A 24,636-nucleotide genomic window follows, 5' to 3' on the forward strand; every position below is an offset into this window, starting at 1 on the left:
TCGTCATCAAAGAACTGAAGCACCCAGTCTTTCCGTAGTTTGACGATTTTTTTTTTTCTATCTTTTTTTATTTTCGAGTCATCGTTGGCTGAGTTTCGCAGCTTTCAACAACGTGAATTCGTCGCGCCGTGAAATTTCAATGGATCGCGTCCCAATGTTTGCCCTCCCCGCCCTTGTGTACACTCTGTACAACGTGCACCCTCGAATCGCATAAAAGCACCGGCTGGGTTTCCATTAGTTTAATTACAGACAAGGTCGTCGTCGTCGCCGTCGTCGCCGCTGTTACTGAAACATCGGTCGCGTAAGTGTAGGTGGGCTTCCAGCGACCAGTTAATTCCACGGAAAAGGTAAATCGTCCCTAGCGGGACCACCGTGGGAGACCCTACAGAAATCGGATCGGTGGAGAACGGAGAAACGGGTTGAAAAATCCGCGAAACCTCCAACTTTCCGAGGAATTTGCCATCGAAATGATAAGCTTGGAAACTAGCGACTGGTATCTGTACGTTTTCCACTCTGAAATTCCTCGAATCGAGTAAAATATTTCACAACCCCCAGGTATCGTGCATCCTATGGCAACTGGGAACAAAGCGAAATGAAACTACCCCGGTGTAACTGAGCCCTTAAACACGACCGAAGCTCTAATTAACCGTATCGAGTGTGCCACCAAAGCGTTCCTAAAATCATCGAACGTTTCTCTGCAGAAAAAAATAGCACGGCCATTCACGGGGCAAACGGTTCGGCAATTAAATATCTCGCAGCTTCTCTAAAACACCGGTTCGACCATTAGGCCGATTCCCCATCGTCATTAAAAAGCAAACAAGCAGAACAGGAGCGGCGAGAAACATCAGAAAGCACGCTGGAAACGATAACGACCCATAGGCCAAGTAATTCTGCCTCGAACTTTCCCGTTACCCTTCTATCCCGTACCGATTTTTTCTACGACCGTCCCTGTTTTTTTTTTTATCCTACCACGGTTAGGCTTCGTTATTTTATTAGGCCGGTTACAGATAGAGGCGGAAACAATAACCATTGTCGAAGTTTTGCAGAGGTAGAGGCTGTTTGAACGACCGAGCCTGCTCCGACCGCTTTGTTTCGACCCGGGCGGTGGATTTTAGCCGCGCCATCCCTGCAACCGCAGCCGCTGCGGCGGCCATTACGAACGACGCCTACGGCCCTTTTCTCTTCGTCCTTGTTGCTGTTTGCCCCCAGCACGATGCTGTTTTAGTTATCCCGTTTAATCATTTGGATTCTGAATTGTTTAACTGACATTTGCTTGCCGTGAATGAAAGATTGCCACCTGCAGTTGTGAATTATCAGTTTACTTTCAAGGGATGCCACCCCGAGCTCTGAACGGATACTCCTCGAAACGAGGTTGGGTTCCTAATCATAATTTACTTCCACCATTTCACGTTTCACGCGTTGGGCATTAACAAGATCATCTCATTTTTCTTCGAACAAAACGCGACTTTCGACGAATCATTCCGTTGAAAAGGGAGCCAACGAAAAACTTTCGATCCCTTCGAAAAGGACGCTCGTTGCTTTCCGGGGCAAAGGATCTCAGCAATTCGGTCATTTATCACGTAAGAATTCCGAAAACACGGTATGAATAAGCATTGCAGGGAAAATATATCCGCGGGTCCTTCATTTCAGAAGCGACCCTAGGTGCGAGCCAACAGAGGGTATAAAAAGATAAACGAGCCTGTATACATCGTCGATTGGCTGAATGTTAGATATTATTGGGGGGTGGAAAGGTGGTTGATCGAGTGTGATGGATTTCTGCTTCGTCAGGGTGCCTCTATTCACGTAAATAATTATCTGGTTTTTGATAAAGCGCCGGCAGAAGGTAAACGATTGCGCTTCCATTCAAACCTTTCTTTTTTCCCCCGCATTAAAAAATGACTTTTCGAGTCGCCGAGGGTGGACATGTAAAATATTCTCAGATAATATTATTAATTTTCATATTGTGAACGTTGTTATGGAAATTATTATTATTATCAATTTTGAAGAGAAAATTATATATCTAGAATGGTTATTTTTTTAGATTGTTATAATATCTGCGAAGGGTTCGGCTGGCATGATATGCCTGCATAATTCTCATGTTACAATATAATTATTTGCATCAAAATTGTTAACTACGTTATTTCGTTGCGATTTAGAGTACTGTCATCATTATCATAAATTTTAATATCCATTAATTGCTTTCTATTATTCGAGAATGTTGTTTCATCGTGATCATTACTGTCGAAGAATGTATTCATACATTTCAGTATTATATATACTTAAAACATTGTAATTGTTGTTACAAAGTCACTGTTTCCTTTGGATTTACAAGCATTCATAGGAATGTAAATAAACGGACGCATGGAGTGATTCATAAAAACGTGTGATTCAATTCATGAAAAACAAATAAACATCTACCATGTATTGTTTCGTGTTTTGTTTTTTTTATCAACTGATTCAAGTGCTCGTTTTATGTTTCAAAAGACTGATGAAAATAAACAACGATATTTATATTCTAACGAACTTGACACTTTGTACCTTGCACGTTTTACTAATACCTTTGACACTGCGAACGTGACTAACGATTGTGCACGTCAATAAAACTTTACTCTTCATACTACAAATCAATTAAAATAGAAAGTCAAATACTGTGCTCCCCTAGAAGTGTTCCTCACCATGTGGGCGTAGGCCCAGGGGGGCGTATTCTAGGTGAGCGTAGGCCCAGAGGGGCGTATTCTAAATGGGCGTGGCTAATGATGCCCCACGTCAATAAGGCTTTCACTTTTTATGCTACAAAGCAAGTAATATCAGTACTATGCCCACCTAGCAGCATTCCCCCACCACATGGACGTAGGCCCAGGGGGCGTACTCTAGGTGGGCGTAGGCCCAAGGGGCGTATTCTAGGTGGGCGTGGCTAATGATGCCCCACGTCAATAAGGTTTTTACTTTTTATGCTACAAAGCAAGTAATATCAGTACTATGCCCACCTAGCAGCATTCCCCCACCACATAGACGTAGGCCCGAGGGCGTGTCCTAACTGGGCGTGAGTAATTATTAGTCACGCCTATAAAACATTACTTTTCAAGCAAAAAGAAAGAAATAATATTAAAAACCAAGTGCCATAAACACAGGAATGGACTCTAATACAGGCGTATAATCCCGGGCATCGTCATCCGAATGTTAAGCCTTGTTTAACTGTTTAGGTGTTAAATGAAGATCGTTAAACGTCGATGAAACGATGAAGAAAGAAGGAACACTGGCAAAGAGGCGTTCAGCCACGTGATAAGGGAGCCATTGAAACTTTATAAACTGAATATTATTGAGATACCAGGCGGTTTCGTTGGAGTACCGCGTGACAGTGAGCGATGAGGTGGGTCGGGGGTTCCCTCCGATTTTCTATTAAACGCCGATTTATTTATGGAATATTCAATGCGACGTGTCCCGGGAACAGGCCGCAGGCGTCGAGCCATCGAGAAAAATTCAAATCAGCCTCGTCGCGCCGTTGCTATCCCAGGAAACGGGGAATATTCCTCGTGAAGGAACGCGCGTAATCCGCGGACGAGACAATCCTTGACTTACAGCCGTTCGGGAATCTCGCTTCGACACGGTTCTTTCCCCCCTTGCCCACGGGATTTTCTGCTTACCAGAGATGTACAGGATGCTACAGAAGAGCTGCGAATTTTCAGACATACTAAAGACTAAAGAGTATCTTTATAAACCATGTCTTTTTTACATTCCTATGATAATTTATCAATAAATAACTGAAATACCACTAAAGAAGTTGATGCGAATACTTTAAAATGCCTATGGGGTACGTTTTATCCACTCTGCATGAACAATTTTCCATTGAAGTATCAATTTTAAAAATGAAACGTCTCGAAACAAGGCTTGCCTCATTTTGAGGGAATCAGAACTATCCAACAGTTCACAGCCCTCTAAAGAAACAGGAACGTCCGCTCGTGGCATGGACGCTGGACATGACGTGGTGTGCGAGTGTTTGCAAGTGACACACGTACACAGAGTCCACACAGAGGCGTGGTGGCACCCCCGTGGTGAGAGCTGGTGGTCTTCGTTTGCATAGGCAAACAGAGGAATTAGGAGCGGACACGTCCTTCTCCACGCTCGATCGGGGTTCCTTTGCCCCAGGGAGCGCGTTATTGTCGTTGGGAACACGTTAGGAGAATCGATGGTGTTACGTGAAATGATCAACCAGCTTTCCAAACTTCCTATTACTCATTTTCCAAAAATTCAACATAAATTCCTTTATGTATATATAATTGAATAATTCAAAATCATTGAAAAAATGATTTATCGAATTTATTGAAATCTTAAGACGTCATGACCAGGTTAGGGATGATAAACTCGAGGAACGAATACAAATTTTAAACACCGTATCGATCAGTTTTCCCAGTGAACACCAGTCTCGATTTCCCTACAAGGGGGGTCGCTTTCTTCGCAAGTTCAGGCTATATCTACTTAATTGAATCGCTTAATTATCTCGTAGTCTTTAATTAAACGTAAACTGGGAGGTGACAACAGCAGAGGGAGGGGCTCGATAGTTTTGATGAGATCCAGAGGAAGGGTACGATAACGTGTTCAACGTTTGATTGTAACCAGAATTATTGACGAGCAGTCAAAAAGTTGTACCCCTTGGAGAAATCCAAAGTGTTACGGTTCCCCATGAATTGTTGCTTCAGCAATTTAACTTTGCCTTGTAACCACCCTCGCTTTGGGGTCATTCCCGGCCGAATGAAATATAATTACAGTGAAATTAGCAGGCTTAGGTTATTATTTTGCTAATTTCAAAATTGCAAAATTTCCTTATCTCAGTTGCAAAATTGAATTCGTAATATTGAAAGTTATAAACAAAGTTTCCCTGAAACTGAAGTTGGACTTGAATGCAAATAAATTAATTATTACTGTTTGATCGTCAACAAATGCAAACATAAAAATTGCAGAAATGCGAGTCAGTTTTCACCTTTTTAAGTTTTCTCAACTGAAACGATGGTGATACATTTAACTAACCTGATGTTATTCAACTTTTTCGTCCTAGTTTGCCCGAAAGAACCATCCTCCGTCATTCAGGCCTGTTTTGCATTTCTCTTTTATAAGCCGGCGTAACGAGAACGGTTATCGCGTCGAGAAAGAACACGATCGGACTACAATGGCGTATTCTTCGAGATGAGGCCGTGATAAAATCACGCCGAAGCTTCTGGGATTCCTCTTAATTGCCGAATGCCCGCTTCGAATCGCTTGTAATTCCGCACCCTCGTTCCCTTATGTTAGGACCGTTTGAGAAGCCAGAGATTCTATTTTTTCTACTCCACCCAGGACTTGAAATTATTCACGAGAAAAGTTCAAAAATATCAGTTTTAACTCTAGAAATCGATCCGAGTAAAACTGAACGTTTTCAGTATACTTTTGAGGTTAGGTTGACGCCATATTGGATTCTACCCATAATTCGTCCAATGAGAGTAAAGAGATGCATATAGGTGGCGCTGATTTTGGCGGGATAACCTCAAATCTCAATCAGATGATTAATGGAAATCAATATGGAGTCAATTTAACCTCAAAAATACGCTAAAAACGTTCGATTTTTCATTCCTAAAATTGAAACTGGTATTTTTGAAAGCTCTTTTGTCGAAACAAAATCAATAATTTCGCGTGACCCAAAGTAAAGCTCGACCGACTGGAACATGCAACACATTTATGATATTTCCACAAGATACAAGAGGTCTGATATTAATATCAGAGTTGCAATAGCTCGTAAACAATTAAACCAGCCGAGTTATCGATGTTCAAACGTGAAACAGTCAAATATGAAGGTAATAGTGAGAGGAATGATTCGAAGCATCAACTAACGCGACAACCACGAAGCAATCGATGCACGTTTCCATTTTCCAAGGGCATCACGTGGAAAATCGTGTAGTAAATTAGACGCGTCGTCGACGAATACATCGGCACACGTCCCTACCAAGTATTTCCAGAGGAATTTTAATTAATATCCGGTGGTTTACAGCTACCCAGTCGAACGTGGCTCACAGGGGTACAAAAGCACGTTGGATGAAAGGCGATAACCGAAGAGAATGGCTTTCTCCACGTTTTTTATTGGCAATCAAATGCCCTAGCTTCTTTTTAAGACCACCTCGTGCCATGAATTTTAGTTATTAATTATTTAGTTGTTTCAAATTCTCACTGTACTCTTTCGAAACAAAGACAATCACATAGGAAATATTTCAAGTCCCTCCAAGTGTGAATTTCATTATCAAAATTAAAATTGCCTACATTGCTCAAATCAATAATAATAATAATAATAATACTAATAATGAAAGAAATTGAAAAGCATGCCTGTTTCACGTCAAAATAAACAGACATTCAAAGCATCACAACATCGTCGTGACAAGAACAAGTGGTGCTGTCTAACACGTCCTCTGCACAATGGGTTATCAGTGACCCATCTTAAGAAACAAAAGATATAAAAATATTTTTTCTTTTTTAATTTAGACGATACGTGTTAAACTACACCATGTGATCCATTGACACATAAAATTGAGAGAAGATACGACACTGATTCACTTACCCCAAGCACCAACCACTTTTTCTTCCCCTATTTTTATTTCAACTGTTTCAATTTGATCTCAAAATGGATAGTAACGTTTTAAGAGGCGCGCGAATCGTGTAGTTAGAAGAATTTCAACGCGATTCGCTGCCAATCCAAAGTGGATCATCGCGACTCACCTTTATTCCGAGGGTAGGAGTCAGCATCCCATAGTCGGTTAGGGGTGGCAGCATAACGGGGGGTAGGTTTGCCATCATCATACTGTCTAGAATCTTCGCACGTACTTTCCCTTCGTGCACAGAACACAAATCAATTTATTGCTTACTAGACCTACCTGAAACATAGAAAAATGGTGGTACGTCAGATGAGCACGATCAATGAAAATAGGAGTTTTGAAAATCAATACAACTATCAAGAAAATTTGATAGAATATCCATGTTTCAAAATTTTGTTTAATAGAAAAAAGAATTTTTGATTTTGAAGAGTTAAAGGAAAATTGTCACAGCCATTTATAAATTCATACATGCATCGGACAAATAATATTGATTTATGATATACAAGCATACGTGTGAACACAGATATTACACGTTTATTACACATGCTTCAAGGTACAGATATACTTTACGACTGTAATAAACCACGAAAATGCGTCAGGAACTTTCCTTTCATCAAGCCTAAACTTCGCGCATCGTATTTCGGTCATACTGACCCCGTTACCACATCGAATTTTACACGTTCTGCAACGAATAAAACAGTAATTCACTTCGACTATTTATAAACTTTGATATTTTGTTTCGAAACGATAGTCACACCAACCTGCGTACATCTTCAACTTTATTACCGAAACTCTTAGTGAACGTCGTATAAAATTGTACTTTATTGTTTAACAGTTGCATTCTCGTCGTGATCCTACAAACAGTCGGTTCGAACAAAGAACATGACACAAATGTATCTATCTATTGCAACACATTGCACACAAATCAGAATCTTTTTGACTGAGTAAATAAATTCATACTTCATCTAAAATAAAATGGTTGAAATTTAATGATGATAAAATTATCAATACTAAATCAATAAATCAATACTAAAATTAAAAATACTGAAATTTGGTTTCTTATCTAATTAGAAATATTTTTATTAGGTATTTGAAGTAACGAATAATGGAAATAACAAAATATTCAGAAAATAATGAATAAAACTTTTAAAAAATATAAATATTATCTAATGAAATTTTTAATAGTGTTTGCCTAGATTTCATCCCCATTATTCGACATAAGTTAGTAAAGGATGAGATGAGATCTCAAGAAATTATAAACCCACGTTTGAAATCTTTATCCCTCGCGGAACGATACAAGTTTTCGTGGAAAAGAAGAAGAACCTCTCCGTCGCGTTTCAAAGAAAAGAAACTCACAATCCCGCAACACGTACCGGTGTCTCCGTGAAAGCGAGTAACGCGTGCAATCAGCAAACTCGAGCGGCGACGAGCGTTCGGGAACAAAGCGCGGCCGCCCTTATCTTAAATCCTCGCTGAACAACAAAGGTAGTAACAAAGGCAGCGACGACCTATCTGCGCCGAACTTTTCTCGGCTCGAACGCGACACGCCTCGCGCACGAACATTGTTCCGAACTCGCTTTTCCTCGGTTCGGGACTTCCATCGGTCTCGCGACCGCGTTTCAATTAAAGGCGACCAATTAACGCGCTGATCCATTAAGATCAATGCGAACTCGCTAGGACCATGGACCCTATAATATAGAAGCTATTTTTTGGGGGGGAGATAAAAAATTCAACAATTTGCAACTTTGAAGGGCTACTGGACGTTTTCCAAGAAAAAAATTCTTCAATCCTATATTTGATCCAGAAAGCAACAATCATATTTAGGTCACGATTCGAAACGGCAACGATCCCCATTACGAATTAAACCGCTCTGAGTACAGTTTAATAAGGCCGCGACCAACCAATCAAGCCCTTAAGCCGTCGATTTACATGAAAACACGGGAGTGCGTGCTGATCCGGCTGAACGTAGCTGGCAGCCTCTCTTAAATTCCCCCGAAATCAGTTTCCAAGAAATCGGATCGACGATTTTCCCTCCCCAAGTGTTCCTCGAACACGATCAGCTTAATCCTTCGGGATGCAACGAGAAAATCGACCGAGTTTCACGAGAACAGAAGCAGCGATCGGGGTCATGTTTGAAATTCGGTTAGGCGAGTTTTGTTCCGTTGTTAGTTGGGCCGGGTTAGGTCGGCGGGTGGTTTTAAAGGGAAGTTCCCGGGACATAAAATTGCGGCGGAACGAGGGTTTACAGGTTTAGTTACACGGTTTAGCGTGATGTAGCCGAGGCGTGTTGCGGCGTACGTGCTCGAGGGGGCGGGGTTACCGGTGAAATTTTCAACGCTGTAAAATTCTGAGAGTACAGGGATGCTATCAAACTTTACTCCCGCGAGTTGTTGGTTATCGGGGAAGAGGTGTATCGATGACCGAAGGTGTACCTTCGTTTACAATAAAACGAAGATAAAAATAATGTGCCATGTTATCAAAGATTGCTGTTCGAAACTTAGATTACTGTCGCGTGATGACGGTGGTCGATCCGCGAGTTACAGCGACGAATGGAGAGAAAAAGAGGGTGGTCCATGAAGGGGCGGTAAAGGAAACGTTGCAACCGCACGATCCAAGACGGCTTAGCTGGCAAAGCCGACGTAAGACCTTCCGGAAAATCTCTATTTCCGTGAACACCGTGTTCCCATGTCGGACCATACCCCGCTACTACTTTTAGGGGTGGGGCACCGTCCCCTCTCTTTCAGAACGTCAGCCAGAAAGTATATTATTAATATTCGTCTCCAAGTATAATTGAAGGGGCTGATTTAAATGAGACACCCTGTACTTTAGAAACGTAAGATCAGTAAACGTACACGGTACACAAATGTAGGTTCATAAATGATTCAGCAAACTCCTGGTGGTCAGCAAGGCATCGTCTCTGGTTACATCCTGCGCACAGGTCGCCTACCTAAAGGGTTCGAGCCACATCAAAACAAAATCTCTTCCTACGGAACCCATCAGCGATCCCGGCTTCTGCTTAATAAACCAACACTCCAAACATACTTAGCGCTTCTGTCGGGCATATTCATACCGGAATTAACGACCCGTGGCTAACTTCGCTTCCTAACTGGGAGAAGCTTCCTGGTAAGAGGTGCCCAGAGTATCCTCTGGACTGTCCCATAAGAAAGGATTCTCCTTACGCCCTAACACTTAGAAGGGCTACTAACTCCCAGGCTAAATTATCGTTTGTATTCATAGTACTGTTTAGGAATCCATAAGTGAGAACGAATTCCAGGAAATATATTAAGAAATAGCAGATGGTTAAAAGTTAACCCGTTTTCTAGAAACTATTCTTAATATAAATTGTAGAGTGTAGAGCAAAGTAGACTTTCCTAGGGAAAATGGCAGTGCCCCCCACCTCCAGGAGGTTTCCCCTTCCGTTAGTTTCTGGCCCTTCCCCAGGTTCTTGCCCCGCCCCGAAGGCGGTCCCGCGGGAAAAGAGGCAACGCCACTTTCCTTAGAAAAATCTACTATGCTCGAAACTGTACATTAAGTCCAACTTTGAATTTTTGTAACTTTCCAACAAAATATTTATGATTATAAAAGAAATTACATAAATATGATCCCAATGATAAATAATTCCTATTCTAATAATTGAAAAGCACCATAACAGCGCGTACATTGGCAAGATGTTTAAATGGAACCATGCACCGGTGAAAATCGTTTTCATTAGAGGTGAAGCAGAAAATCGTAGGCCATTCACGTTTCCTAGCCCGAAGGTCTTTCAGCTTTGAGGATGAAGCAGAGCAGTTAACGGAGTCAGTATTAAGGAAGCGTTCCCAGCCTCGACTACGTGATTATCGTAATCGAGCTTTTTGTTATTTTGTCTAGTTAGCCTCTGGCTCATTCTCGCGTTCACGTAAGTTCTTTTCAACGCTGGCATCGTCGACGTGCAACTTTTACCAGAGAGATATGTTTTAGCCTGCAATTCAGAAGCAGAGAGCCTCGATCAAACTTGCGTTTAACATTTCCTGCAGATGAAATCTCAGATATGAAAACAGACGTTTTTCGTTATTAAATCTTCCCAAATTCTTCATCTACCTTTCTATTGTTCGGTATGATAGTTTAAATACCACCATGCCACTTTTGCCCAACATGGAAGAGACAATTGTCTAAGGATTCAAATAGACAATTAAATGCCCTTAGGGGTAACTTCCCGAACAGGATTATTCTAAACCCTTTCTCGTTTCCCCGTCCCAATTTCTCCGTCCTTGAAAAGACAGCACCTCGGGGGACACGAGCATCGCACGAGCCGATAATCCGGCAACAGGTACACGGCGTAACGACGCGAAATCGGTGAATCACACGCGATGGCGGCGGACCAGATGAACAGGGAAAATTGGAGAGCAACGGCCGTGGAGAAACGGAAACGAGTCACGGTCCGTCGAGCGAATGACTGGCTCGAATATTGGCTAAAAATGTAAATTGTCCCAGTGGCGTGCAGAACGTCTGACCAAGTACTGTTTCAATTGGGATTCAATTTATCGAGGCGGCAGAAAAATAAACTGTCTGTAATTACGCGATACAACACCCCGTACTTGAATTAAGGGACAATTGCGATTCCCCTACCTTACCCCATACGCCTCCACGCCCCCCGGTTCGCACAGTCCCCGGTGCTTAAAGAGCAGCCAGAAATTAGACGCTAAAGCTACACACAGCGAAGGCTCCAACGACGGACGTCGCGCTTAATCCTCGAGTTGATGAATATTTTTTCACGGATTCCTTTTTGTCCCCCCATCCTGTACGACGCACAGCCTCGTTCCTGACCGTCTTTCCGAGCCGTCAGCTCGCGCTCGAGAAACGCTGGCCCGTGTTTTATGCAAGCCTCGGGTTTTATGCAATGAGACTGCAATATCAAACGCCGCGAGAGACGAACGGGCCGAGATGCCGCTGAATAAAATATCCACCTCTATAAAAAACCGTGAGAGAGAGACATAGGAGGGTGTAGAGACGAGGGGTGAAAAAAGTAACGCTGTTTAAGGGACGGGAGCAGCTGGTAGTCTGACGCTTTCTCGATTTTTCTATTCCAGTCTGTTTGTAACATTTATTCGCAAAGGGAATTTAAGGCGATCGCGTGGTTAATTATGTTCTTTACGGGGAATCATTTTTAATTTATCACCGTATCGGTACTGTAAGAGTTTACTTATGAATGGTAAAATTTGACCACCTCCATCCCCAACCCCTCAGCTATTTTTTCAGTACCAAGGAATGAACAAATTAAATAGGCACAGTTAACAGCAGCTGGGTGCATTCGCGAAATCCCAACGAGCCCTAAAGCAGATCCACCGGGAACGGGAAGGGCCACAGGTGAAATTTAATATCGGCCCCAGAAGGACAACGTCTTTGGAGGATCTTTATGAGGCGCAAGCTTAATTACCTTCGGCATTCGAACCGCCCCTTGCCCCTCGTTTCCTCGCCGGGGCTTCCTACATCTCGGAGAAATTCACTATCAACGCGATGCAGGGGAGTTCGCGCCTTCCAACCCCCCTTCCTTTCGCACCCTTTCCAACTACCCCCTTCTGTCTCTCTCCAACGATGCACGAAGCCTCAAAACATAATTAAAATTTTCTAATTAAGAATTTCGATAAGAAACACCCCCGCTCTTCGCGATGCAACCTTGCCTCATTTTCTTCAACCCCCCACGCCCCTCCCTCCCTTATCTGCCTACTTCCATCTTGTTCTCTCCGTATCAGTGCCGTTTAATATTGGATGCAACCCCCTGTTGTTTACTGAATTAACGAATTCGTGCCGTCCTTCTCTTTGGAAGCTTCGATGATTCTCAAAGGGAGCCGATATTTTCACGGAATCGAAGAAACCATCTTTCTTCGGATCCTTTTGACGGCTTAATTTCAGTTGTCTGAAGCGAATCAGAGCATGATTGAAAAACGTTTGAAACCATGATTCCCTTTAACCTTATTGTTTAATATTTTTCAGGGATGCAGCTCTTTGAACAGGCTTCCTTTGTACTAATTTCTCCTCTTTTGTTCCTGTAACCCTGTTTATTATCCTTTTAAAAATTTCATCTATTGTTACGACACGGACTTTACAATTAACTCTTAAAGTAGAATTGCAAACAGGTGTTTCGAACATCCATCTCTCACAACCGTAGCCGAAAATCGTAGGAAACAACCCCTGTAAATTAAATTTATCACCGGGTTACGTGACCACCGAAAGCACACAGTTGCCGAAAAAACTACCCTCCATTTTCTTCTTCTTCGATGTAGCCAGAATCGGTCGAGAATGATGTTCTCGTTTGCGAAACGTTGCAGCTAAGCAATTCGTTAGCTTCGAGAGGGTCGTTCGTCGACGATCGTTCTCTGACACGCGAGATCCTGATACGCCGCGCGATTAAGTTTCGAAACGAGAGAATCCACGACAGGATTGCGCCACTTAGTTACCAGGACGAACGAGGTTAGGGCTGGAATTGGGTACTCCAGAGGCTGCCGTGGAGGCTCGGAACCAGAGGAATCTCGGTTATTCCGATTAAGTCCGCGCCGACCAGCCAGCGGAAACACGCTCTAGTGCCTTCGAGAAAAGGGATATCAGAAGGATCGATTTTTATTCGTGACTTATGCTCTCTGCGAGAAGGTTAGGTCCCGGTTCGAGTTTACTTTCGGGCACACAAAATTATTGATTTCGCTTTTTATACTTTAAGAGTATTCAACGAAAGAGATTCAAAAATACTAGTTTCAACTCTAGGAATTTATTTATTGAAAAGCTGTGCATTTTTAAGACTGAGTATTTTTAGCGTACTTTTAAGGTTAGTTTGACGCCATATTTAAAATGAGCGCCACCTATTGGACGAATTATGGGTAGAATTCAATATGGCGTAAAACTAACCTCAGAAAATACGCCAAAAACACTCAGTTTTAAATAGGTATAACTTTTGAATAACTTGATATTAATCCACGGAATCTTTATTGATGTTCAATTGAAAGAACATTTGATAAGAGCAGTGGTTCTCTATCCGTTTGTAGTCTGCTCGGTTCGAAAGCTTGATTAACGTCAGGATTCGGAGTAATTGGCGGAAGTTCGAGAGGCTTGTCCTGCGCGCATGACTTCCCGCCTCTGTAGTCTTTAATTAATCGAATATGGTTTAATTGGAAGATGGAAACGGGGATTTAACGAGAAGCGTGTCGTTCAGATTCGGAGTCTGCATGGATTTATTGAAGACTATAAAAGATTCAGACGTTCTTTGTTCTAACTGGAGCTTGCCATTCTTTTGACCACAAATGCGAATATTTATTTATAATTCGATAATTGATTATACAATAGCAGCTAATTCATATTTAACCTTCCAAATACTAATCTTTATAAAAAATTCTATTTTTTTTTTAATTTTATTTAAAATCATAAGATAAATAAGCATCATCAATTCTTTATTCTTTATTCGAATAAACCTTTGACAAAATGTAACAATAAAACCATGAATATCCGCAGAAGCCATCGATGTCCCATCAATATCGTTCATCGATACAGCAACGACAAAAAAAAAAAATGGGTGAAAAAGAACGAGACGGTTTTCCACGTGGATGAAAAGTGTCTGTAAACGATATCGAGGCCCGTTAATGGTTACGTTTAAAAACATCCAATCAACGCCGCTATATCCCCGTTTCAATTAGTTTTGATTGACTGTTCAATCTTAATTGAAGCGTTAGCGTTCGCTCGCCGGTGCCTAAATTAATTTCTGCAATTAATAAAATCGAAAACCATCGGCACACCGCCCCCCTCGGGGGGGTCCATGTTTATCAGCCCCCGCACCGATTTCTATGTAAACGACCAGGAGGCCGGTTATACGGCCAGTTTTCACACGGTTTTGCGTTCCAACGCGTCCGCGAAAATCGAATTGTTCTCCCGTGAATAACGAACATTGTTGTTTCATTAAATTATCTTTACCCTATTGATCGTTTTATTAAAACGCGACGAACGGAGTGCGTTCCTACGTTCCTTTTCTCGTCGCGTTCATGATCGCCCGGGTAATTTGGAAAATTGAAAGGAATACCGTTCGCGGTTCCCACTTGTTAATTAACAACGTTTCATTGGCTGAAATAAATCGCTGGAATTTATGCCACCTGTATCCAAATGAACGTTCGACGATATAATGAGGATGGTATTAAACGAGGCTACAGTTTATTCAGACTCTTCTGATGGACTAATGGCGATTCGAAATAAAAGATTAACGAGGAAAGATTAAAAACGATGCGATTGTAGACCGGGTCTTAAGTATCCAATACTAAATATGAGAATGTGATACCGATTTTCAAATATTAATTAGATGTTAATTGATTTATAGAATATTAAATGGCATATTCAAAAAGCAGCAGACATCAATAATTACATAATAAATCTTCCCGTAATGATGATTTTACAAAACTGTTGTCGACGATGCTGCTGCAAAATGTTGGAAAGATTAAAATTAACGATATCGCGATCTCGCACGGTTTATTTCCTGTATGGACGCGTTACAAACGATCAAGCATACGGTTCAGTTAATGGCTAATTACCCGATTAACACCGATTCGATTGATCGGTAATTATTTTACGAGCTCCAATGTAGCTTGCCCGGATAGTTTGCACTCAAAGCGCATTATCAAAGTTACGGGGTCGCCCGTGTATTCCCTTACGAATCACTTGACTCGTTTTTACCCCATTCAGAATAGATACTATCCTGTTAATTATAAAATTACCAGAAAATCATTTCACGTTATATTACAAGAAAAAGAACTTTTTTTAAAAACTGTTAAAACTGAAAATTATTTGAAGTATAAAAAATATTTAATTTTTGTTTATGCGGCATAATTTATCAAATTATGAAATCAAGAAGAAGAGCTTTTTTTAAAAACTGTTAAATCTCTGAAAATTATTTAAACTGCAAAAAATTTTTAATTTTTCTTTATCCGAATAAAATATAAAACAGGCATAATTTATGAAATTAATGAAAAAACAATGGAAGGTGGGTGAAATTTTGAAGGAAAGCCGAATCGACGTCTGGCACGATTAAAAGAGTGCCATGCCACGCGCAGGAACCGGAAGAGCTAGAAGGGAGAAAGGAAATAACGAGCCGACGACTTCCCCGTTCCAGCGATGGTCATTAGCGTGTCTATAAATAAAATAATCGTCGGTCGTGTCCTTTGTCGTGTTGCTAGATGAGAGGAGACCCTCTTCATCCCCTAACCACCCCTTTTTGGTTGTTCGTTCTTAGCGAACAATTGTTCACGTCGATGGATTCTGCCGAAAGGGATCGTTTCATTCGACTTCCGTTCCTGTTGTTGCAGACGTTTAATAAGGCTGAAAGTTTCTTTCTAGAATCCCGTAGGAAAATTTCATCGATCCGCCCTTATTCGACCACGTGGTGTCCTCAAGAGGAACATGAACGGGTCTCACACCCGAGAACCGACGCGACGAATCGAAACTGCCGAACTACTCGAGGCAATTAGTAATAACTAATTAGCCATCAAGGACAGAGTCGGCTACGAAGGAGGATGGTGATAGAAACTTGCCAGCTGGAGGCAGTATCAACGATGCACACTGTCAGAAATAGCAACCTGTCGTCGGTAGAGCGTCGGGACGCTCTGCCACGAATCGTTATTCTTAATTGGCTGCTCAACATCTGACGTTTCGCTCAAAGATTCGTTTTAATAATAGCTATACTTTTGAAAATTTTCTTACCGCTTCTTCGTTATTGAATTACAGGTGAAATCTTCACCCGCGGAAGCTTTTACCTTCGATTTTAAACTTTCATCGAACAATCAAGAAACGCGGAAAGAGGATGAAGAGAGAAAAATAGAATAAGCTTATAAGCTTATCTATAAAAGACGCACTTTTACGTTAATGGAATTCGTTATCGAGGGAAAATAATTCTCTTTGACGACAGCTGGGAATCAAGAGGTGGATGCAGGTGAAACACGGCATAATGCAAAAAGCAGGGGAATCGAAAACACTCGGGAGAGGACGTTCAGCCGTCCTCTGGGAATTAAATTCAACCAAGGTTTCCCAACATTTTCCACTTTTCCTCCTAAGGGTCCCCAGAGGTCCGACAGACGGATGATCGACGGTGACGTTAGAAACATTTCTACTTTGTCATTCTACCTAATTATTCATTATTTTTATCGGGCGTAATTAAAATAACTTCAATCATATTTTGTACTATTTTTTTTCTATCATGAAATCCTATTCTCCTCTTAAAAAAAATACAAGAAATTTCGAATAAATTCAAAATTAAATATCCTGTGGTGGAAGAAGAATGGAAGGAAGAAAATTCAATATGGACACCAGTATGATTCTCATTTTTGTTCCCAGATTTTGTTCCCGGGTTGCGGGAAGGCTAATTTCGAAACGATGTCCCGCAATTTTCCTCGCACGAATCGCGAGCGTGTTAGATGGTTTTCCCCTGACAGCTCGTATTTCTTCGCGTCGAAATCCGCGGAATAATCGGACAGAGATCGTGGTCACACGAGGACTCGATTGCACACTGATGGCTTTTCCGATGCGCGCCGCCTGCACGAAACAGCTTCGTCTTCGGCTCGAGCTACCGAAATTCCCCGGAGACTGATGTCCTTCCCATTTTGCGACATTGTTTCAACGTTTCACCGTCTCCGATTGATTTTAATCTCGCCAGAAGTTCATGGAAAATGATACCGATGATGATTCGCATGAGTAACAACTTTGAGGAAAAAAAAAAGGAAGAGCAACTCTCGTTGGATATTCGAGGGAAATGTTGCGGCAATTTCAACGTTTTAATTAAAACGAGCAACTCTATTAAATGAGCTTTTTGAATTTCGAAATATGTTAAACAGTTTACCGAGGGGGGAGGAAGAAACCAAGCCTCCGAAGCCTGAGGGGGTAGGACATATTTTTTGCAACTCGATTTTCACGTGTATAAATCATGAATTTTCTGTAGTTTTCAAAGGCAGACGCGGTGAAACAAAATTTCAACTGTTTTATAACATAAAAATAAAAAATATACGTATCAAGTAACGATCGATATTTGCTGTTGATTTCCGTAAAAACCTGACTTTTAAAAAGTAAATACTGAAAATATCAAAAAATGGGAAAAATATTTTACAGGTTATTACATTAATGTTTTCAAAAAATCCTCTTTTACTAGTCTATTAATCCCTAGACTGCGGATGCTGGGTCACTCAAGACCCCATCCTAAATCTGTTTGAACCATGACACTTGAATAACTCCATAATAATTACGGAACAGCCCAGCAGACCATCATCAATGAAGAAAAGTCTGATCAGACTGTAAGTGTGCTCGCGGGGGGGCGAAAAATAGCGGATACTTAAGTGGCAGCTAAGAAATTGCGGCGACCAGTCTCGATATCCGGAAACGAAATTGCACTCGAGCCGGCAATCGTCTGGTAATGGTCGACGTGCAGGCTTGGCAGGTAACCTGGCTAAATCCAGGGAGATGCAATCTACAGGAGTTAACGAACCACGTCTAAGTGCCACCGACACTCGACTCGAACTTCGAGCTACCTTTTTCCTTTCCATTTGGAATCAGTCTCACTCGGCTTATGGGGAATGATGGGTCCTTTAACGCGTTCGCGGTCAGAACCTCTAATCCAGCCCTGATGGTTCAGGGGGTAACAGTTTCCCTCCAGCCGAGTCTGGAGGCAGTAATGACGAAAATGACAATTTTTTGAGCGGCCTATATTAGGGGTGGTTCGGATTTCATCGGACTCGATTCTGATCCTATCGGTTCTGGTGCCCGATACATACGGGCACCTGTATACACTATGTTACCAGAACGACAAAATCCAGCCTGGAGAAACGCACGAACAAGAGGCTGGTAATAATTGAACCACCTAGGGGAAACTGAGATTCCGACTCTCCGGCGTGGCTGTAATAAAATAGCCAGGGGCGTCGTCATTTTTACGGTGAAAACTGTCAGCCCCCAGCTGCAACCGTTCGCTCGGTGTCCCTTTTATTCGGACATCGGGGCCGAAAGCTCGCGTGACGAATGTCCGATCGACTATGTTCTGATTTACGAGCAGCCGTTTCGTAGGGGGTGCTTTAACGATCGGCCGGGAACCACGAGGTGTCGCATTCACCCGGATGGACCTCTCAGCTGCGCCGCGTGCTATTCGATTTTATTGCCCGATTTGATGCTTCGTTTAACTCGTGTAAAAAACAATGTCAGACGTACCTACTAACTGATTCAGCGAGTGGGGTTCACTGATGAAAGGAGCTGTGTTTGGGGATGACATGGGCTAACTCTGAGGATATCAGTTCTATTTAGGTCCTGACATGCCCTCCTTATGAATTATTCGTAGATACCACGTCTATGATTGAGAAATATCACAGGGTCATAGGACTAGGGACATTAGGATCCCTCTACTTCGTTATGGAACATCTATTTTAACCTTTTCATCATCTTCAGTCCATTTAAACAACCAACCATGATCGCAATCCAAACCATCCCACCATCTGACTCTTGTTGATTAAGAGTAATTACTATCCCTGTCCTCCAGCCAGGACAAAGGACGGTTTGCAATCACTTAGTCCTGGCAGTGGTAGGACAAGTGACATCCACTCTGTTCCCCGTTGAATTATAACAATTATAAACGTTATGCAGAGAAAAAGTAGCAGTTTAAAGGGTCTGGAGAGTTTGGAACACTTGATGTCCATGACAGCATCAAGGTAGTATCTGAAAACTGGCTGGACTGGTGTCTCCAGTAGTATTACAACAGTCCAAGTCCAGCCCAGTACCTGTACTAGCTCTTGACTTATTACCTAAGGAACCTGGACCTTATCCTACGACCTCTCCCTACAGACAACAGCAAATCCGAAAAACCCTCCACTGAAACAGCTTCCGGTTAATATTCCTGCGTACACGAAGGATGCCTTGGTCCTGCGTGCACGCGAAGAGCAGCAGGACAGAAGGTAAATTAATGATCGCCGCGTAAGTACCGGAGATAATTTAACGGGTATTAACTAACCCTGGCCCGGGCCAGCCGTTAAAGCAACTCCACGGCCGGGAGTGGTTTATGAACGTTATTAATTAATTTGTATTTGTCGCGCGTTCCATGATCGTTATGGTCGTCCGTTGTTAATAGTCGACCAATCGGGATCACGAACGGCCTCTGGGCTAACTTTGACTCTCTCATTAGCTGACACATAATATGGTGCCCGGGTAAAGGACGCTAACAGGCCGCTTTTCAACGCGATTTATTAAATATCCACCAGTAGCGTCCAACGAAACAGCGTTAATTAAATATATTATCGATTAATTGGACACGGACGTGTCCGGGTCCCGATGGAATTGTACCTTGCGCTAGACGAGGAAAATTTCACGATGACAGCCACCCTGTGGGGCAACGGAGTCTCTGCTCGAACACGACTGGAAGAGTCATGTCCCCTGTGAGGCGTCCACCATCACGTCCTTCCGGACACCTTTGCTAAATGTGCAACAGACTTAGCCATCAAAAGGACACGAATGAACAAACTTAACTCTAATGCATGCGCAAAATACTTCGGGTTAATCGATTCACCTCGGTAAATGGTGTACGAACGCAGGTGCGTGAACAAGTTTTAAAATTTATAACCGCCTACAAATTTCCGGTCGGCGCGCGCCGTAACTGGATTAATGCACAGGGGTGCCAATAACGACCAGCAACGCTTGCCTTAATATTAAGGGGCCACTTAAGACCGCCTCCTAAGTCGAGGCATCGTCACTCAACTGAGGACAAAGGTAGCACCCTTCCAACTATTCATCCATAGGTGTCAGGTACCCTCATTTTTCAACAAAAAGCTAAAGTTGCTCGTATCGAATATTTAAAATGAGATTTGGGAAGCTTTGAAGAAATGGTAACTTGCTGTTGGACTTAGTTAGGTCTAACTTAGACCTGACAGAAGAGACCTCTGCTGTTAACAGCACTGTCCAACTGAAAGGGAATGATAAAACACATCAGAAAAGGACCCTAGCTGTTCCTGAGAACCTGAACCATCACCTTGCTAGGCTATCAAAAAATGGCTGATGAAATTCGACGGGATCCAAGTGAAAGGAAGCCGGGACAATGAACATCTGCGACGAAGAATTTTGAAAGGGACAAAAGTGACGTTCAGTCTAGGAGTACATAGGCTGCCCTCGAAGAAGTAACCTTCCCCAAGAATCCCATATCGGTTCATCCCACGGCGAGAGCCGAAGAGGACGACATAAAACACGGACGGCGAGTAAACGAGTGGAAGCATAGCGGGGATGCTTTATGGGCCAATAACAGAGGCGTGTATCTTGTCGTTGTAAATTATTAAGCCACCCCCTCTCGGGCGGCCGATAAAGCGCGCAGGAGCTGATATCCGTAGCCGTGGAAGGCTTCTCGAGCGGCTCGCGTGCGAGCTGGACAGGAAATAACGATTAACTCGACGTGTCCCGACGACACCGTGTACGCTCGGTAAATCATCGCAGCCGCGGCGAAAGAACGCTGGAACTATTAAGAGGCGAGAGAAGGACGATTATTTTTCAGCTTCAAGCGAAGACGCTTGGCCGCGCTTTGTCTTCGGCTGAACGCTTCCAGCCGGTTGGACGACGGGTGCTGTTAGAAATATGTTTAACCCGGCCACTGTATTTTGCTTTAGTCACATTAGAATCACGTGCAACCATTTTATCGACCTAACCTCGCAAAAATGATGTGCGCGTAAGGTTCTTTATAGAGGTATTCTTGTAGCTTGGGTGCCCCGAGTATTTAGGTACCAGAGTACCCGGAAGACACCTGGGGCAATAACAACACCCGAGTATATATTATCCAAATAGGGTGATCCTCTCGCTAGGGGACACCAAGGAACTGGTGACAATGAAATCCCTAGACCGCACCATGAAGACACAGAGTCGTCTCGGCCCGGGTAGGTCCCCAATACGGACCTCTTTATGGTGTGGTCAAGGGGTCCATTGTCGCCAGCGTTCCTTTGTGTCCCCTAGCGAGAGGATCACCCTGTACTCTACCCGTGTTATTATTCGGGTACCCGAATACCCGGGAAAATCACAGCTCTACTTTTTACCATTTTGAAAGGTGTAATTCTTTTGAGTCGCCCTCTACATCCATTAACATATGCATTCATACAACTGACTGTAATTATCACAATACATCAACTATCATTCTGTTTGCAATTCTATACTAATTAGTAATCATGAAAAACACTTTTTCGATTACGCTGTAAACGCAGATATCAATTGTTAATGGAGTTTAACGTATAATCGTGGAAAATGAAGCTCAACCATTGATGACTTCATGTTTCGAATACATTATCATACGATATTATTCTGCTTTCGTTGATATTATTGTTTCCTAAATATATTCATAGCCTGATTCCTGAAACCGGTTGGCGTGTATTAATTATTATACAGGTACGAGTTACAATTAACGACGTTGCGAAATATTTAAAACGAATGGGTGCGGGTATGGTTTCCACCGATATTCGTGTATTTTAATCATCGTCAAATCTGTTCCACGAATCAATAATAATTTCGATACAATTACAATTTCGGAATGATTATAAATGAAACGTAACCCGATGCAACGAGTTCCCGATATATATAATGCCTCGAGTTTGTGGAAAATAACGAGACGTTTGCAATAATGAGCCAAGATTAATCAAGCCATCTTGATACGGCCGTGTTCATTTACGATACCGCTTCATTAATAATCGAAGCTTCGTTAGCCGATAAATTATATTCAAATGACCTTTAACATTTGCCGCAAGCGAATGGAAAAAAGAAATTAAAATTAATTCGACATTAACCGAGACATTCTACACAAAGGTGCACACACGACGATACAAAATATACATAAAACGATGGGGAGTTTCACGGATGTCGGGAGCTATGGGTGCAGACGAGTCGGGGTGCTCACGGTATATTGCACCCCCGCGGAGCGTCTGTGACGTCGACGTCGACCCTTGTGCTGATGACTCTGATCTTCGGTGCGATGACGAGAGAGGCTTCTAATTAAAATCTCCGGATTTTTTTTCTGATCCTCCGACACATTTCCACCTCGACGAACAAGGGCGAGAGGGCGAGCATACCAGACGACCCAGGGGGGGGGGCGGGGAGGAGTAGAAGAGAGAAGGAGCGTGGAGTAGTGGAGGGAAGGAATAATTGAAATCGTTCAGCCGCCCTTCGCGAAAGCAATTAACACCCGACCACCGGATGAAACATGTGGAGGATGACGGTTAAAACGCGTTTTATTTCGTTTCAGACGCCATTGGCTGACTGAAGGGGTTGCTGCCTAGATGTGTTCTTTAAATCGTACTTTTGTCGACTGCAGTCGCATTTATAAATCATTTTTTATTATTAAAAAATTCCAGTACCGACTCGACTTTTTCGGCTAACCCCGCACCCTTATTTTTTATATTCATAAACACGATCTTTCTCGGTGCATGTAAATAACAAGTGATTATATTGAATCATCAGGGACGAGTTTTCCATGAACATTGTCAAGGGAAACGTGCTCGACGTAGCACGCTCGTTACCGGGAACGCGTGCGCGTGTACGCGGTATTTATCTGGCGGAAACCGTGGCCATAACTTCGTTTCCATGGGAATTGTTTGGCAACAGGTGGGGAAAATTTCCACGCACAGACCAGCCTGCCACCCTTCGTTTGTCGTTCTCCACCCCCTTTCTAGCCGACCCACCCACCCCTACGCTGGTGTCTTTCTACTAGCGCCGAACAATGGAACAATTTAACTCTCTACCCCTTTCCTTTCTTTCGATCCTCCTTCTATTCTCCTTTCCGAAATTCCAACGAGAACTTCCGGCAACCGTCGAAGAAGTAACGATAATATTCACGGAACGATGAATCGTATTTTCTTATAATTTTTTTTTAGGGAAAAAGGAATCTCTCTGATAGAATAATTTTAATAATTTTTCAGGGGTAAGTTTAATTAACAGGACTGTTAGGCAAGCGAATAATGCAAGGCCATTTTCTTTTTGTTCCAAGCCGAAAGGGCTAGCGAAACGAGGCACTCTCAAGGGTGCCATCAGTTATTTAGAATTTCGAGAGCGCACCTCGACACGGCCTCATCGATTTCCCAATCGCACACGAACGTCAGTCCTGGCATTGGCAAGGTAAAATAGTTTTTCCTCTAAATCGAGGAACACGTCTGCTAATTCGAGTTTCAACAATGAATTGCTTTGTAAGAGGTGAGAAAAATTATTCGCGACTATTTCGTCAGAAAGCGAATCGTTCGACGAGACTAATTAAATGTTCCCAAACGCGACGGGATAAAAACGTGATAAAAGAGCGAGGTAACAGAGCGTAATTAAAAAACGGCATTACCATGACATTATTAACAGGACGGGGATTAAGTGAGACAGGAGGCGAGGGAACGTACTAATTAACGACAATTAATTAACCGTGTGCGGGCGTTTCGTTTTGTTCGCTCCGTAAACAATTAACTCTTCTATTCTCTTTTCTATTTTTATGAAGTACGAAATTAAACCCGATAATCTATATGGTGAATTTATTGTACTTTACTGAGGGAAACAAAGATCTTTCACAGGAAATTGAAAGATCATCTCCATTGTAGGTCCGAGTAGAGTCTACTCGGTGGACCTTTGTCGATCCCTCAACGGGAGGGATTCTTACGAAAGTTTTAGCCTTAACTCACCCCGACTCGCCACGAAAAGTCTTTGGTCCCTCAGGAAACGGGGAGGAAACTCACCTGAAACAGAGAAAAGAGGGAAAAGTCAGGATCTGTTGGGGAGAGAAAACGTGAAAGAACGAGGCGTTCCACTAGCCTTCTCTCGGTATAAAATTGCAGTGGTTGCCCTTTCAGCTTTGTAATAACGTGAAACTTTCTTCTTAATTCGTTGTTTTTAATCAACCGTTGAATGATAAGAACGAACGCCACATTCAAGCTTGAAACTTCTACTTTTTCGAGCAAGTACGCGTTTTAATTTATTCAACCGGTGAAAGTTCGAATGACTTTCTTTATGAATACACAAATTTTCTTTTCTGCCCTCTAATTAATACGGCAATTCT

The 24,636-nt window shown here is 42.5% G+C and overlaps 1 protein-coding gene across 8 annotated transcripts in view; it reads right to left on the reverse strand.

Moving 5' to 3' along the window:
• Nucleotides 1-24,636, reverse strand: part of LOC114871553 (polypyrimidine tract-binding protein 2) — a 248,816-nt gene that overhangs the window by 145,291 nt on the left and 78,889 nt on the right. For 4 of the 8 annotated variants that reach the window (XM_029177602.2, XM_029177599.2, XM_029177607.2 and 1 more), the window contains exon 2: nucleotides 6,739-6,893. The exons of 2 other annotated variants lie outside the window; for them this stretch is intronic. In XM_029177602.2, the coding sequence (XP_029033435.1) occupies nucleotides 6,739-6,819 (81 nt within the window). In that variant the 5' untranslated portion in view covers nucleotides 6,820-6,893. Of the gene's footprint in view, nucleotides 1-6,738; nucleotides 6,894-24,262; nucleotides 24,317-24,636 lie in introns of all 8 variants that reach the window. 2 more of the 8 variants (XM_029177600.2, XM_029177601.2) reach the window with 1 other exon arrangement.

The sequence above is a fragment of the Osmia bicornis genome, chromosome 16 (genome assembly GCF_907164935.1).
Source record: "Osmia bicornis bicornis chromosome 16, iOsmBic2.1, whole genome shotgun sequence".
Taxonomy (NCBI): Eukaryota; Metazoa; Arthropoda; class Insecta; order Hymenoptera; family Megachilidae; genus Osmia; species Osmia bicornis.